The sequence below is a fragment of the Hirundo rustica genome, chromosome 1 (assembly GCF_015227805.2).
Source record: "Hirundo rustica isolate bHirRus1 chromosome 1, bHirRus1.pri.v3, whole genome shotgun sequence".
NCBI lineage: Eukaryota > Metazoa > Chordata > Aves > Passeriformes > Hirundinidae > Hirundo > Hirundo rustica.
The window spans coordinates 121,260,133-121,277,898 of record NC_053450.1 but is presented as its reverse complement, the minus strand read 5'-3'; the positions used below and the strand labels follow the sequence as shown (position 1 = coordinate 121,277,898).

The 17,766-nt window shown below is 37.7% G+C and overlaps 1 protein-coding gene across 1 annotated transcript in view; it reads left to right on the top strand.

Annotated features, from left to right (window-relative positions):
- The window catches only part of CHN2 (chimerin 2), a 158,585-nt gene that overhangs the window by 66,549 nt on the left and 74,270 nt on the right, over positions 1-17,766 (top strand). The window contains exon 3 of the mRNA XM_040070700.2: positions 7,080-7,135. Coding sequence (XP_039926634.1) covers positions 7,080-7,135 — 56 coding nt within the window. The remainder of the gene's footprint in view (positions 1-7,079; positions 7,136-17,766) is intronic.

Here is a 17,766-nt window from a genome sequence, read left to right as displayed (position 1 = left end):
TTTCAGGAAGGACTTCAGAGGTAGAGGTTAATGCTTTGTATGTTTACTAAAGGTCAGGCTTGAGAATACTTGTCTTTTTTATATGGGTCACCAAATCACTTTAAGATAATATTATTTTTGATCCTTAGCAATAGAAGCTGATTTTTGAAGTGGTGGTTTAGAAGTTGGAGACAGCATTATCGGCTCTTTGAACCTTCCTGTCTGCCTTTAGAAAAATCATTTACATAGAGTGCAGTGTAGAAGTGCATATTTTATGCTCTTTTGCTTTGCTCTAAATGTATTTCCTAATAGAGTAGCACAGATCTAAGACAAAATATTGGCTTTTAAATCCCTTATTAAGGATGGCCTTTAAATTTGATCTTTTTATTTTAAATCCTTCCTGGAACTTTTATTAAAGAGTAGCTTTGGGTATAGAGAATTGTTTTATTCTTTTTATTTTCAGATATAAAACTATCCTAAGCAGAAGTCATCTCTTTTATTGTGGCAAATTCAGAGCAGTGCCATTACCAAAATGCAACTACAAAAAACCAATGATCACAGTAGCAACATGCATGTACATGTGTAATTTTAAAAACCAGAATAAAGTTGTTGACTTCACTTACATGTACATTAAACTGTCTTGCTAACTTCAAAGACATCACCTCTGTGTTACCTGAGAATGACATTCTGCCCCAGAATGGACTGGGATTTTTCAGCCAAAATCTGAATATGCCATTAAATTACAGAACTTGTTTCGCAGAAAACTGTTTTCTAGATACTTTGTTGTCGTTGTTGTTTTTGTAGTGTTTTGAACATGTAAGAGAAACCTCCTAAGAAGTCAGCAAGAGTGTTGGACAATTCCAGCATTCTGTACTGAGTGCTTGAAAAGAAGCAGACAGTTGAGTGATTTTTTTAAAAAGAGGAACCTGACTTACTCAAAATCAATGAAAAAGCTCCCGTTGACTCTGAGAAGAGCAGCGTTTTGAATGACAGATACTTCCTATTTAGCAGTAAGTTTTCATTAAAATGTCAGGAAACAAGCACATACATTTACTTACTTGCTCTTAGTTGCCCCAGTTGTGCAGCAGACAGATTACTGCATGCAGTGAAAAAATATGGTTACTTTTATCTGATAGCTTACATGTTGTCCAAGGAAACACTTTTTTAAATGGAAAAAAATCAACCCAAAGCAACCAGAATGGATAAATAGTCCATGAATATATAATTTCGTATTCTACTGTATGTAGGATGCCAATATTGTGGTAATGACAAAATCAGGGCCACAGTGTCCAAACTCCATGCATGAATAACCTTGGAAAAAGTTGCAGAGCTCCAAAATACAGAAAATAATTTAGGTTTAGAAAGATTTACTGCTGAGATTGCTTAGCCACAGATACACATTTTTCTTTGCAGTGGTAGGTAACGTGTGCTTCTTTACTCAGCAAGAAGAATTCTGATCTGGTAAATTAATTATAGAGATTATGTCCAGCAATAGTATTTGTCTATGATTCAATCTGCTATCCTATCTCATGACAGCTTTAACTTAAGTATGTATTTCATGCTTAACACTTGGAGTTTACTGCCTATTTAACAATGATTTTCAGTGCATTTTACCGTGTAACTTTTAAAGTTTGCTAACATACTAGCAAAGTATCTTACTAGTACAGTTTTGATTTCTTATTTTATGTCCTGGATAAATTTAGGTGACTATGTTGCCTTTTATTGACATCAAGATCAAGGCTTCAATCCTTCTAGCTTCTAAACAAAGGCTTAGAAGGAAACTCCAGATTTTCCTGTTTACGCAGGCAAAGTATTCAAATAAACAGTGTTGCACGTGTCCATGGACAAATACTAATCAGAGTGCAACAGTTTTCAGAACTCAAGCCTTACTGTTTTCACATAATGTACAATTTTGATTCAGCTATATTTAGAAAACATGGACACTTCTAATGCAGAAGATCCTCACTTGCTTATGAAGAATTGTTAGAATTTCACACAGATTTCACAGGTCACAAAGTTTTTCAGACCTTTTCTGATAGTCCTGGGACACAGACGATAAAAGAAATGGCAAGAATAATTTTGTATTATTAGGAAGGAACCTGGGAAAATGTTTGGAAAGTTTCTAGCAACCAGCAGTCTCTAGACAGTGGGTTTGATTGCATTATTACCTGAGGAGCAGATCAACAAATAAGAGATTTCTTGTATCATTCCAATAACAGGTTTCTTTTTGTAGTCTGCCGTGTGTTGGAAAGTATTATAGAAAATGGTATTTTGCCATTTTACCATCACTGAGGCAGTAAACAAAGAAAGGTAAGAACCACAGAATGTGGGTTGGCAGGGCTTCTGGGGTGAGCTGATCTGGCTTCCCACTCGGAGCATGACTGTTGTTGGTTCTAGAGCAGAACAGCCATGGTTTTACATAACTGACTCCTGAAAAGCTGCAAGGGTGGAGCCTCTGCCACCTTTGTGGGTAACCTGCTCCAGTACTGCACTGTCCTCTTAGAGGAGAACTTGCTCACCTTACCCTTCTTGGGAGGAGTAGGCAATTTGTTTGACTGAAAGAGCATAGTCATTGCTGGCTTCCAGCCTCAGCACGTATGTGCATGAATTTTGAAGAGATGTAAAACCACTCTTTTCCTCCTTTTACCCCTGTTGAGACTGGCATGTGCTGAGTCAGTCATGTGTCAATGCCACTTCAGTGTTTGTTTGCATTATTCAAGATCAGCGTGTTGGTGGGAAGCAAAGTGGCAAGGCAAAGAGCATCAGCTGATGCCATGCTTCAGCTCCTCACGAAGTTTCCCTGCCTTCTGTTCTTCATCAAATAATAGGCACAGTGTCCGAGGCTCATTTTTGTTAGAAATTAAGTCTTTTTTTCAGCCAAGCACTTAGGTTCCTAATTAAGCATGTGAGTAATCCTGCAGAAATAGGACAGCTCATATTGTTCAAGCTCAGCACAGGGCTAAAAAATGCCTGACTGAGATGAGGCTGAGGAGGTAACACTAAGGAACTCTGCGAGACAGAAGGCGGTATGTTTCCTTGCTGCTTTATAAAAGCGATGTTAGGAATTTTTCCTCTCCGCTGGAGCATCACTGAACACTCATCATAGGTGAGTTAAAGGAGAAAGCTTGAGGTCCTAACACACTGAATGGGGAAAAAAAAAAAAAAAAAAAAAGTATGAAGAAATGGGTGATAACTCTTCTTCCCTGGCAGAAAAGGAGCAAGTGTTGATTTTTGCATGTTTCTTAGGCAGATTGGATTTTGGAATTAGACAGGTCTTCTTAAAACGTACTGTAGAATTTCTCTATTTCATCCCCTGAGACAAGACTTGTGCTGTAACGGGAACAAAAGAGGGAAAGATATATTCTAACCAGCTACTTTACATCTCAAAGAAATGTTCCTCAAGTAATTCAATAATAAATTTAAGTTTTGTTAACACTGTAAGTTCCAATATGATTATTGGATGCTGCCAAGCTATCTGAAGTATGAAACTAATTAAGATGTTTAAGAGTCAGATAGAAGCTACTGCGTTTTTCTGTGGCAGTGCTGCATTTTTGCCTAATATTTAATGTGTATTATTACTGTGCATTTCATTTGCATCTGATGCTGAACAAAAAAACATTCCCAGTCTGATGCAGTTCTCTGAGAGCAGAAATAATACATTTTCTTTTTGCATGCAATTGACTTTTTATAAGGTTAATTTTCTCAGGGCTAAAATAATAATGCATCATTATGTTTGAGTGTCATCTTTTCTGTGATCACAGTGGGTTTGTCTGTAACCTGCCTGTCAGTTCTAAATGCTGGAATTGACTGGGTCAGATGTCAATCACTGCTTGCCACTGCATTAAGTAAGTGTGTTTTTCTATTATTTCATTTAACCATGGTCTTATGCATCAAATTCTGTTTTAAGATTTTCAGAGATGGGAAAATGAGGCAGAAGGGCAAGGATTGTTTGTCATTTGAGAAAGTAGGTGAGGGACGTGTGCCTTCTGAATCTCTGACCATCCCCTGGACTCTGCTGGGGTCTCAGCAATGTCAGCCTCAGTGTGAGTGCCCCAGCACTTTGGAAAAAGTGTATAATGAGATCAGGCAGAGAGCTGCAGGATGTTCAGCACTTCTGAAAATGAGGTCACTTAATAAGGTGTCTGTGCTCATTGGAACTTCGCTGTAGGGCACATTTTTCTCAAGTCACCTTAGCCATAATACTGCACTGTATTCATAGCCCATTAGCAGGCTTTCTCACAGCAATCATTTGAAGCAGATATGGCAGAGACCTTTCTAAAGGAAACACAGCTTTTGGTAGGGTCACACTGGCTTTGCTCCTAAATGCCTTAGTCCGTGAGATGCTGCCTTCCTTGTTTTCCACTTAACTGAACTTTCACTGTTTTACCTTCTCCACCCTTGCCTTGCTGTGTATCTCTGCTGGGCATCCTTGGCAGCTGAGTGTCTGTCTGTCTGTCTCTTCTGTGTTGTCTCCCCCTGAGCTGCTTGGTGTTCCTCACCACAGTGCCACTAGTGGTTTTCAGTCCTTTCTCTGCTCCTAGTCTGTCTTTTCTCCCTCCATCTAATGATTCTGTATATCCCTCCACTGGTTTGTCTTGCTGTCAGTTTAATGACTATCAATTTAAAGTTAATATGGCCAAATCTGATTTTTTTTGTCTTTCAGAGGAAACCACTTCCCATTTGTGACATCTTCTGTCGTTACCACCGTTCACAGAAATCTTGATCCTGCTTGGGCCATTTTCTCATGCAGTACATTTAGCACATAATTTGTAATTATTTATTTATATAGTAATAATCTCACTATGTTTTCTTCTGATGTATTTCTAGATGAGATATGTTTCTCAGTTCATATTATTTTGCAGATTAATTACCCGCCTTTCTCTGAGAGACAGCAACCTTATCCAGTCTATTCAAAATATAGTTGTTAAGGTGATTTGTCTTCCTTGCACTCATCATGAATCCTTGCACTGACTTATTCCACTGCATCCTATAAGCATCCCTTTTTTTGTGCTTGCTTTCAGGTCTTTTGTGTACGTATCTGCCCTTTCCTGTTAATCCTTGCTTCCTTTGTTTTGTGAAATGCTGACTCTTCTCCCCACCATTGCTTCTTTGGTGTTATCAGCCTTAAAGATCCTTTTGGTCCTGTTAGGGAGCTCTTTGCTTTTTTATTTCTCAAAACTGTAGCACGTCACAAGATAGGCTTCCTGTGTGTTCTTCAGACCAACTTGTTTTGCATCACTCTTGTCAAAGCTGTCTTAGAACAGCTCCACTAGCTTAATTTGCTGTGTCAGTCAATGTTTAACAGATTTGATTATTGAAAAATAGAATTTTTATGAAGTACAATTTTTCAGTTAAAATTCAAATTAATTAATTGGGGAAATAGATAATTTACTTTAAATGAGAAGCAGCCATATTCTTGCCATGTTTTGAATCCTTAGAGTTCCTTCTATCCACTGGAAATGTGGGGAAGGAAAAATTTGTTACTTTCCTCTTGTATGTGTTTAGTATTAAGCATCATTAACTTGCTCAATCATTGTTTATGCTTTTTTCAGACATTCAGAAGTTAATTCTAAAATCGTGATGGGCTCCAGGATAATCAGAGGTTTAAAAAACAATTGTGATTTTTGAACAAAATTTTCACGCATTGTTAAACACCTTATTCAGATACACAAGATCACAAAAGAGTAGAAATTTTTGAATCTTAGTCTCATAATTACAAGAGGTAAAAAAGACCATATTTATTATGAAGTCATCAAAATATTATCAAGTTATCATAAATCTTGTGCAAAAGTGGTAGGAGATCTGACAGTGCTGAATGATGCAGAGTAAATCCAAAGCCTTAGTAGAAATTTAGAGCTGGATCACATCCAGCATTAAAATTGGTAGGGAATATAAGAAATGATGAACTGTCTTTCTGTGCCTCTCCAAGAAATCAGGATGAAGGTTAGATTGCTTAAAGAAGAGGTTATGGGTTTTTCCACCTTGACAGGAGCAGAAGGCAGGAGCCCCCAAAGCTTTCATGTCCCATCGAGCCTGTGTGACAAACTTGGGTGCAAGCTGAGGATTTCCCCACTTTCCAGATTTCATTGCTTCTAGCCCCATTTAAAGAGAAGGTGCAGATGGTGGGAAAAGGTGCTGAGGGTCAACACCTACCTTTTCAATTCACTTTCTGCAACAGGGCTTCTGTGTTTATCAAACCCAGAGACACTTCTATTCCACCCATAATAGCCCATCTTTCCAGGCAAAATTCTGAGCTTCACTAACACTGTGAATAAATGTGGCCTGGAAACTCAGTCTTTTAAAAAAATTCATGGACACGACATGATCTCTCCAAATACAAGAAGGTCAGCATACAGAAGGCCTTCCTCGAGGGAGGCAATCCAAACCTCTGGGATTTTTACTGGAGTTACGGAGAGACAGTCTGTCTGTGCTGGAATTGATTACTGTCATTGCATGTCAGCTTCTTCTCACGACTCTGGAGTGGAAAGGAGGGAGAGGATCTCATTAAATACATGCAGTGAAGAGTCTAGGGGCCAGGCAGCAAGTACCCCTAGCCTCAGATCTCTCTCCTGCATCCCTCAGAAGATTTACAAAATTGATCCAGGGCCATTTGAATAGGGCATAATTGCTCTAAAAGGAATGTTTGCTTGCTCCTCAGTAATTGCCAGCAGATCTTGCAATAAATTATGAGATTGTGATGAACCCATTCAAAGGTATTGAACTTTTTCTTGGCCTATCCAAAAAAATGCTGGTGTTACTGGTAAAAAATGTGTTTCTGGGTTGTCACAGCAGAAGTGGGATTTTATCCTGAGACAGACCTAGTAAGTCCTTCTGGCTAGTCTTCTCTGGTATAGAAATGTAAAAACTAGTACAAAAGGGTAATACTTCTAACAGTTAAAGCATTGATCACTTGAGTTGGTTTGCCAGTCAACAGCCAATTTTCATATAAATGACTTAAACGCACTGAAATACCTCATTTTGCTGTCATTGTCTTTACATTTTCATTTTTCTCGGCAGCCCCTGGCTAAAAAGGCTCATCTGAATAAAAGTTTGTGTATGTTGCCATCTTCTAATGATCTGTACATTTTTGTCTTTGACAGTGTATCAATTACAACAAGAGGCACCACGTCCCAAGAGAATCATCTGTCCTCGGGAGGTCAGTTCTTTTGCTCTACCTTGTTATATCTGATGAATTGTCGGCAGCATATGATTACCAAAAAATCTTTTGTACAGTCTGTGGCCATTATTTGCTTTAACTTTTCTATGCCATTATTCTATATAATCATTTCTCTTAAGGTTGATTAATTAAAGCTGGATAATATTTGCTAATTAAGAATGGCAGCCTCATTCAACCACTAGAAGCCTCATTCAATCACTTAATTAGAAAACTACTTACTTGTCATTGTTTAGTGTGCTTTTTCTGTGTCCTGTCTAAAGTTTTGAGTTTCCTTGTCAAAATGAAGGTGTATTTTTCTTCCTGCATCTGCTTAATAACACCTCTTAAACTGATAAGTTTCAACATGATACACAGAGCTTCAGTTTGTTGAATGCTTCCTGCCAAGTTCTGTGTTCAAGTTAAAATACTGAAATGATAGCCAGAGAGTTCTGTTCTCTCACACAGATTTTGAAGATTATAGAATATTTAGAAATCTGCAGGTTTGGCTGAGTCATCTTGCCCCCTTGTTTTCTTCTGTATTTCTCCATTTCTACTTGCTTTAGTATGTCAGTTCATCAACCTGCATGGCATATAAGTAATGGAAAATGTAGATGTCTCTGCTCAATCAAAAAAACTGCGACAGCTTTATCTCCTATAACATCAGGGACAAATTCTGTGCAAATAGACATGTAATACTAGCAGCAGAAATACTAAACACGTGAAGTGATTGGGGACATCACTGCACGTGTGCTGACAGGTTTTATCAAGACCTTCCTCTCTGAAATCCTCATGCAAACCAGAGGACAGTTAGGTCTCTGTGGCTGGTGTTCTTTAAAGGAGAGGACAGTAAGGTTTTTACGGAATCAATATCACATAACAGATACCAAACTAGTCATGGTATAGTTAAAAATATGAAGTTTTTCAGGGAAAAAGTAAGGTAAACAATTCATTTTCTTCCAGCAAAGCCTTAGAGGAGTTTCTTTCTTTTCTTGATATAATAGTTTATCTATTTTACCTATGTCATATTGAGACTACTTTGAGGAAGGACTTGTCTTTAGAAAACCTGATTAATAAGCACTGAAGGCTTATAAAACCATGTCTACAATGTGAACTCATCTTGGTGGGAATACAAGTTAATCTCTATAAATTTAATCCAAAATATATTATGCTAACTCAAATTTAAGCATTTTCTATTTTGCCTCCATGGGAGAAAATTTGAATCAAGGTAAAATAGTCAAAGTAGTGTAGTATTCTTGTTCTAGAAAGATTATCTACACAAGGAAGGTGAATGTGCAGCTGTGAACTCTTTACCAGTGTGCTGTATTTAACTTATTTCCTTGAACTCAAGAACATGTTATGTACAACTGAAGTTATCCTTTCTACCTGTGGTTTAAAGACCATACATATTTAGTGCCTATTCAGGTCACTTCCAAAGATTTGCACAAAGAAGCTGAGATCATATTAATTAAATAAATACATAACTGACAAAGCAGGATATAACAAAATAAGCAGAAGATGTCTGTTTCACATAGAAAAACCATGTTTGGTTCTAACTAAGGAACCATTTTTAGTTACTGGCTTCATAGACTGAAGAGTCCTATTTTGAGTTTTTTGATTTTTAAGTTAGTTAACAGCTGAAATTACAGAGCCTTTATTTAGGGGCTGGTATATAAAGCAGTATGAACTCCCACAAATATCTTTGGTTCTTGTTACTTGGATTTCAAATCTTTGTGTAGCTCAGTTGTATGTGTTCACAGCCTGATTGCCAGAAACACAGATTCTCTGACCCAAGAACCAAAGAACCATTATGACACTGCTGATGAGCATTTTTGCATATAGCTGTGGAGGCGGGGCAGATGGGGTGTCCTGATACCTAGAAGATAGCAACATACACAGATATGTGGTTCATATTATCAGTTTATATTATAAAGTAGAACTACACACTAGTTTTATAGAGAATCACAGCTTATTTTAGAGAGGAGATTCAGGACTCTGTTCCTATGGTACCTATTGCCTATTTTTTAGAGCAGTCTGTGAGGTGGGTGTTTTGGGGTTGTTCTTCTCGATTCTAGTTTGATTTCAGTGTCATCTGATTATTTTACAGGCTTGCTTCCCTAAAGATGGTGTTTTATTAATACTGAGTTTACCAGTTACATAGAAAGATCTCAAAATCTAATTTTGTGTTGTTTGTGAAAATATATTAATTGGAAACACTATAGTTATTTAATACACAACTAAATGATGCTTATCCAGCATCTGGAGAGAAGGTGTCAGCAGGATGTTTGGATGACAGAAAAGACTTGTCTCTCCATGTGCATATCATAGGAAGTGGACTTTGCTGAGGGTATTTCCATGTGTAATTTAGTATTCAAACTAATTCAAACAAATCTTAAAATTGCAAATAATTTTAAATCCTTCACGCTTGTGGGAAAATGTCTTTCATAACTGGCAAATTCCACACTGTTTGGAAGGAAATTGAAGCATCTGCTGCAAACCAAATCTGTAACAATAACACATAAACAAGGATTGGAGGTTCTTTCTTTTTCTTTCACCATTTAGCATTTTCATCATTCCTCCATCTTTTCCAATGTCATCTTTCACATGTTCATTTGCTCTTCCATTACTTCTCTGTAGCTCCACAGTCATAGGGGTCTTAGCCTCAGATCTCTGCAGTTCTACCATCTAATTTGTGCAGATTTCTTGATAAACTATACTGTGGAGACAGAAATCACCTCTCCTGATATGTAAACCACCAGACTAAAAGCTGGGACTGTAAATAAAACATGAACGTTTATATCTTTGTGTCTTTGAGCTTTGCTATCATGATTTGCCTTTTCTTCTTTTGGTTGCATAAATATCTTGTCAGCAAAAGCAGGTCGTTCCTGCAATGGGAATCATATTGAATGAACCATTCCAGCTTCAGGTATCCAGCATCTTTTAATTAATCACCACTGGCAGCGGACGAGTGTGAATATCCCACCTTCCCAGTAACATTGGATTTCTGCCAATATCCTCATTTGTAACCATATTCCTTCCAGCAGTGTTTTAATGATTTAGCTTTTAAATAGAAAAAGTTCCATTTAAAAGCGCTGTTCAAGTGGAGGAGTAGCTTTTAAATATTGAGTGGTGTGGTGATAGGCACCAAAGAATCCGAACCATGTTGGGAGGAAGTCGCATTATGAGGCGTCTTTTAGGGTTTATTCTACAGAAATGCTTATGAAAAAATTACGTTCTCAGAAAATAACTCAACTTCTTTGTTTTATTCAAAAGGAGCATGTCAAATTATTCTCAATTTTAAGAAGTATTTCAGGAGTAGATTATTCAAAGTTAAAACATCTTTTTAAAAAATGGAGACTTTAACAAAGTAAAAAAATTAAGGAAGGATGGTGACACTACTTTGGACTATTTTTGGTAAACAACTGGCACATTCAAATTTTTTTTTCTAGGAGGGAATGAGTCTTACTCCTTAGTTCTTAGATTATTTTTGTGGAAATATTCATCCCTTTGAATGGTATTCCCATTCTGTTCCAAGAAATCCCTAATTGCTGATAGCAATTTTTGAGGCTGGTGAATTTTGTCTGCATTAGACCTTCGACATCCTAACAGTGCCTTGGCCAAACCAGTGTCAGCAACATTGAGAAACTTGTCTAAATTTCCCTAGTGTAGCCAAAGCCTTAGAGCCCTAACTTATATTATTATGTAGAAAAATGCCAGTTAATTGCCCTTCTTGTCATTCTGAATTCCAGATAGGTTGTGTCAGAAGCAATAGAGATTATTGTTTCTGCCTTTACAGCATAAAAATTACGGTTCCTTGACTAAAAACATATATGATTAGACTGTTCTCTAAAAAAAAAAAAAAAAAAAATTCCTTTGCCTTTTTGTACATCATCGGAAGAGATTAAAATAATGTTAGCATATTAGAGTGTACTGCTGAGAGTCTTTAACCATCTGGGGGGTCAGAAACTGTTTTGACCCTCTGGGTATCCATTACCTAGATTTATCAAAACAAGTATGTAGATAATGGCATTTCATAGAGCATAACTGTTGAAATGGTCACTAGCAGGTCTCTAAAGCTGTTGCCATCTTGTACATTACCAGCTGCAAATATACAGGATTATTGCACGTCTCCAAAAGTGAACTGTTGCAAATTACTCTTTGGTCAGTTCTCCCCAAAGTTTCTTCTGAGGCATGGGATCCAAGCTGAGAACAATGCAATTAGAAGAGTATCGTTTAAACAACTGCAACGTTAAAAACACTGGTTACTTTTATCAGTCCTTCTTTCAGATACAACAATACTTTATATTTGTACATTAGGAAAAGCTTGTGATTAAGCAAGCTTGAGTGAGGTTGTTAAAATTCAGCCTTAGTAAGATGTTTGAATAGTTTATCTGACTGGATAATAAGTATTTAATCCTTGCAATCAGTCTTCCATGAATTCCCTTATTCTGCTCACTTAGTGACCTTTACAAGCTGAATATTTCCTCTTTGTTTCTGCCCTCATCTTTCTAAGAACAATTTCTATACTGTGGTAAAGTACTAGAGAGCTGTAATAGGGCATTGAAATTGGCCATAAAATTGGTGGTAAATAATGGGAGTAAATGGGAATTTTCATGGCACTTGTTCAAATCACTCTACTGCAAAAAGTCAGACACTGCCATGAGGTGTCTTTTACTGTCAGTCCTGAGAGCTTATCTGAGATAATTCAGAATATTATATTATCTTTCCCTTAGAAAGAAACCTCAGAACACACATAGTGACACACCAAGAGACCCCATTAGCCAGCAATTAAGTGAAAATGAGCAGAATAGTGCTGAAAACTGTTTTTGCTAATGAAAATGTTTGTACATATAAGACTTAATGGAGCCTATATTTTCAAATTCTTAAAATATTGCTGATGCTTTAATTGTGTTTTTATAATCCTCTTTATGACAGAAACAAAGAGGACACAGCAGTAGTCTGTGGGCAAATGAAGCTGAAGAGCAATTTTGAATAGACAGTGACAAAAGGAGGAAAGTCCTTCAGCTGAAACCCATAGCAAGGACGTGGGAAGCCTGTCTGCGCTGGTGGTGGCTGAGAATAGTTGAAGGCCAGGAAGGGTGTTCAGTTCACCTGGTGCTGAGGGCCTGTGGAATGTCAAAATATATTGTATCCAGCATCCTGGATCCTGGAATCTATTCTACATAGATTTAAATTGTGTGTTTAAAATTTTACAGAAAAATGTCATTTTTCTGTAGAATCTCCATAGTGAATTTTGCCCCACAGAATGCCTGTGGTTTGCAGATGAAAGAAAAAAAAAAAGAAGGGAGGCTAGAATATTGCTTGCCTCAAAATTTCCCTTATATTCATCATATCAGAGAAATTTGCTGGTGCTTTTTTCCAAGGTATTTTTAGTGAGTGACAGGAAATATCATCTCTCGTAGAGTCCATGAGTCTTGCAGCCTCTCTGCTGCAATAGTGAGGTGGTGGAGCACTCAGACGAAGCCACATCATTCTCATTTTAACAGACCATTGACTACTGAACAGAGGAGAAACCTTCCTAATTATTCTGCATGCATGATAGTAAATACTTCATTTAAGTAGTTACAGCTAAACAAAACTAGAAGAGGTTTATCTGTTTCACTTGAATTTCCTCAGTTTTGATTTACTAATGGTCTAGGTTATGATTTCCAAATTAGACTAGTGTTCATCTTCATCAGAGGAAAAAGTAGGAATCAGTCGATGCATTTATTGATCACTGTGAAATGAAAAAGTTAAAACCATCTTTTTGCAAGACATGATGGTAAGCTCTGACTTGTTTGATGAGCACAAACTGCAGGTAGCTGTCTTTATGGACTGATGAACATGTTAATTATCCCTCTGGGTCTGCTTGAAATCTCTGCAGTTTCATGCTTCCTTCCATCACTCCTTGGAAGTGTGTGATGCACGTGTGTGTCTGCGTTTGTGATTTTTGTTATTCTCCTAGATTTTTATTTCCTTTTATCCTTATCACATATCACTGTTTTAAGCAGGTTCATTTTATTTAGACTTGGTGTTGAATATAAGTTTTCAAGCCAAAATAAATGAAAGCCTCTTTTATATCTCGATCTGGATAAGGTTTATCAATAAGCCTACGTGTAGGTGAAAAAGCTATGTGTTTGTACAGAATTACATACCTGTGCCAATTCAGGCCAGTATTCCTTGTGCCTGTGAAAGGGGGTCTTGCTGTCTCTGCTCTCTGACTTTGTGTCTGGTATCTTTTTGCAAGTTTCAAGATGAGGAACTGTCCTGGTTTAACTCCAGCCAGCAGCCAAGCCCCATGCAGCCACTCGTCACTGCCCCGCCAGTGGGATTTGTGAGAGAATCAGAATAATAAAAATAACAAAGCTCATGGGTTTAGATAAAAACAGTTCAATAGGGAAAGCAGGAGCTACACACACAAGCAAAGCAAAACAAGGAATTAATTCACCACTTCCCAAGGGCAGGTAGGTGTTCAGCCATCCCCAGGAGAGCAGGGCCCCATCAGGTGTAACAATTGCTTGGGACGACAAACACCATCACCCTACCTCCTTCTTCCCCCCACTTTATGTACTGAGCATGATGTCCCATGGTCTGGAAAATCCCTTTGGACAGGTGGGATCATTTGTCCTAGCTGTGTTTTCCCCAGTTTTCCGTGCACCTCAGCCCCTCACCAACACAGCAGTGTAAAAAGCAGAAAAGTCCTTGGCTCTGTGTAAACCCTGCACAGCAGTAAAAAAAAAAAAAAAAAAAAAAAAAAAAAAAAAAAAAAAAAAAAGATTCTGTGTTATCAACTCTGTGTTCACCGCAAATCCAAAACACAGCTTCATACCAGCCACTGTGAAGAAAATTAATTCCACCCCAGTCAAAACACCAGGAACTCAAAGTATTGAGCAACTGATGAATTTGTATTTCCTAATACGAATAGATATAGAAACTTTGCTCATCTCTCTGTCTTCCTTCCTATATTTCCATTACGTGCATGTATATAGCTAAAGACAAGAATGATCAAATCAGTCAGTTACACACATCTTTTTGAAACTGAGGACTGTTGTGGCATGTGTCATAGGAATGTTTTATTGCTTCTCAGTTGTTTCAGAAGGATCCAGAGCATTGATGTGGCTTACTACATTTATCTGCTGCTGGGGACATTTTTCTTCCCATTCAGATGACTCAACAGATCATTCTTGAAAAAAAAAGCAGCATAGTTTAAATATTGTATTCAAATTTTTCATCCTGCATTCAGGGTAACACTGATATTCCTTTTACGTTTAATGATGCCATTACTGAGTGACTGGAAGCTGCATAACAAAATAGATGACTCCTACTTTTGCTGTTGAAATTGTTTGAACCTGACCCTGTCTCCCCTGATTGTTTAGCAGCAGCCTTCTTGATTAAGATTTATTTCATTTTATTTTAGCTCATGTTCAGGGGACCATTATTTTCTTTACTGCATGAGAAAATATTTGGATTTTCTTTTCCTATTCAATCTTGATCATTTCTGTTGGAGCTGAGTGTATACAGAAATATGTTTTGTAGCAATAGAGATGTCCATGTTGGGAGAGATTTTTGTTACCTTCTGGAGTCTATAGTGTTTTGTCTGGTGTATTGATTATTGGCTGCTGGTCAGCTTGTTTAAGGTCACAGAAGAGAAACAACCGTGGGTTAAAAATACCTTCAGAAAGGGTGGCTTAAAGAAGCTCTTTTGAAAGTCTGGTACAAACAAGTAAGTAAACAAGTGATTTCAACTATATGAACATAATTTATCTTTAAAAATTATTGTAGAAATAACCTTGACCAGGTAGAAATCAACCTGCAGTAAGTACCACAGCAACAGTCACATCTGTGGGGCTTCCTACGTTTCTTTGCTATGCGTAATCCTTCTGCAAAAGAGTCTTTATGCGTTTTACCTTCTCTGTAGGTTGCAGCATGCCATCAGAGCAGAGATGTGTAGCTTTGAAGAGCAGTTAGTAAAAGCATTCTTTGTGCTCTTCACTTTTGTCTTAAATTATTTACATTCTTTCTCATGGTGAAGAACACACCTACCTTCTCCCTGGCCCTGTAAATTTTTCCACAGAATTATTTTGTTAGAAGATACCAAACACAATTTGGCACTTCATTATAATGATGGTGGATTGAAACTGGCTTCTGTTATTTAGTTAAATGGTGACAAGTTTATCACTTGTAGGCTTGGCTTTCTCCTCCAGAATAGTTCTCTTGGTGCCTTGCCTTCTCGGTGCTGCCTTCTCTTCTGAGAAGGTATTCTCCTTCCCTCCACAGAGGTGGGCAGAGTATTAATTGTTCTTTTGTATGTGATTTTTACGTCCTATTCAAGTCTGCTCCTTGCTTACTCCTATCTCCTGAGAGCAATCCAGGCAGGGATGAGGAATAGGCTGGACTGTGCTATCTTGGGGCCAGAAGAAATTCAAGATGTTGTCATCCATGTGTCAAGAAAATATGTTTGCAAATCCATTTCTTAAACCCTTGAAAAAGGCTAAATGAGGATTTCTTGACTGCCTCTGCTTATTTAGTTAGTGTTCAATTATTTTTAACATTTTTTTAAGTTCTATCTTATATTTTAGAAATTTAAGCCTATTTCTTCTTGTCACATCTAGTCGACATACGGACAACAAATTTATTTCCTCTGGAAAGCAGCCTTCTTTGTATTTATCTGCTACAGCCCCTCTCTAACCTCTGTTCTTTAGGCCAGTCTTTCTTCATGTTTTTTTCACGGTTGCTAAACCCCTGCTCACTCTGTTTATTTGCTCCAGTCCTTCTTGAGACGTGGTGTCATATTCCATCTAGAGACTTTCTGAGTGGACATCACAAGGAGAGTGATGAGAAGGAGAGTATTCTAAGGTGTCTTGTCAGCTGCATTCTTGGGTTTGTACTTCAGTATGACATTCTTGGTTTGGCAGTTTTTGCTACAGACAGCATCCAGTGGTTCAAGTTCATTTATTGATCTGTAACGATGGCAGGATCCTTTTCTGCAGAGATCTGTCTAGTCATTGGGCCTCTGGTGTTTTGAATGGATTTGACATCTTGCTCCCAGCTACTTTCTTGGAGGCACTGTAATCCCTTGTTGTCTCATGGCTCAATGTGCATCCCTCAGGTGTCCATAATGCTGGTGTCTCCGTGGCTCTGTGACTGACTGATAAAAGGAGATGCACGCTTTCAAACTCTTCGTGTCACCTTTCTCTCTGGACAGCTTCTGGCACGTGGGCAGTGCGGGTGGAATGTGTTCTGTGGACTTTCTGAGGAATGCCTTTGCTCCTCCCTCACCACATAATCAAAGGGCAGCAACATACTCAGAAAGTTACACGTGGCATTGACTGAAAATCCTAAGGGAGAAAACCATCTTTTCATTATGTAGGTGCACGGTAAGTTCCATAACTGGCCTGTCCTTGGCTGGGGACTAGAGATGTTGTGTTGCTGCTATTCCTACTGACAAAATTAGCAATGGGCTTTGGGATGTGAAACCTTTTGCAAAACCAAGAGTTGCTTCTCTTTGAAAAACTGCCAGAGAGCCTAATAAGGTAATAAAGAAAAAAAGAAAATACATACATACATACATACATACATACATACATACATACATACATATATATTAAAGGTTAAAAGATAAAAAAAAAAAAGGTAAATATTTCCCTTCCAAAAGAATGTTCTCTCAAATTGCTTAAGAATCATTGGTGTGAAATAATTTGTCCTATTTGGAGAGAATTTTAGACATGCTAAGTGATCTAAGTAGAATTTTTCCTTTAAAAAATGTGGAGGCAAAAAAAGTTTTATAGGAGTAAAGAAATACAGCATAGCTTTCCTCCATTCCATTTAATGGGGACTTGCAATTTCCCTTAATCCGTTTTGGTTGTTGATTATAGGTATAAAGTTTGCAGTGGGCTTATGATAAATCTGCCAAAAGCTGAACAATACAGACAATAAACTCCTTTTCTTTAGAGTCTGTTTTTTTACTGTGCTTGTCTTGAAAGCTTCTCTTCCAACCCTTCTATTTCTCTTTATGTCAAACTGAGCTGAAAAACATATTTATATCCAGTCAACCAGAGTTACTGAAAAATAATTAGGATTGTTCCAAACAGAAAATATATCAGATTAAACTTCCTTTGGGAAAATGCCTCACTGCCTGAGCTGAGTAAACACACCAACATTATTAACTCGTGGATCTTGTTTCTCTGGTTTTTTTTTGTATTTTGAAGACCAGAGAACCAGGTGCAGCTACCCACCTTATTGTTTCCCTTCCCCTTTTATATTCTCATCATGGATGTATTAAAGTAGTGGCTGAAATGGGTCCACAATACACAATGTTATACTGTGCTGGCCCTTATGACTTAGAGAATTGCTGTCCTAGGGGGATTTCTGAAGTTTCATTCCAGCATTTCTAGATTTCAGCTCTGGCCACTGGATAAGGAAATATGTCTTGTGCAATGAAGCTGAAGAGAAATTAAATTTTTCTGAAATTAGGGTTATTCTGTTTCTGTGGTTGTACTTACGCAGAAAGAATTCTTCAGGGTATCTGGAGATCTTGAGTGCAGTGTGGCTGGGATGTCAAAGCTTGCAATGAAAATCTGTCACATTACAGGACGCTCACCTCCTGCCTGCATGATTCCCAGTAGTTTTGTGAT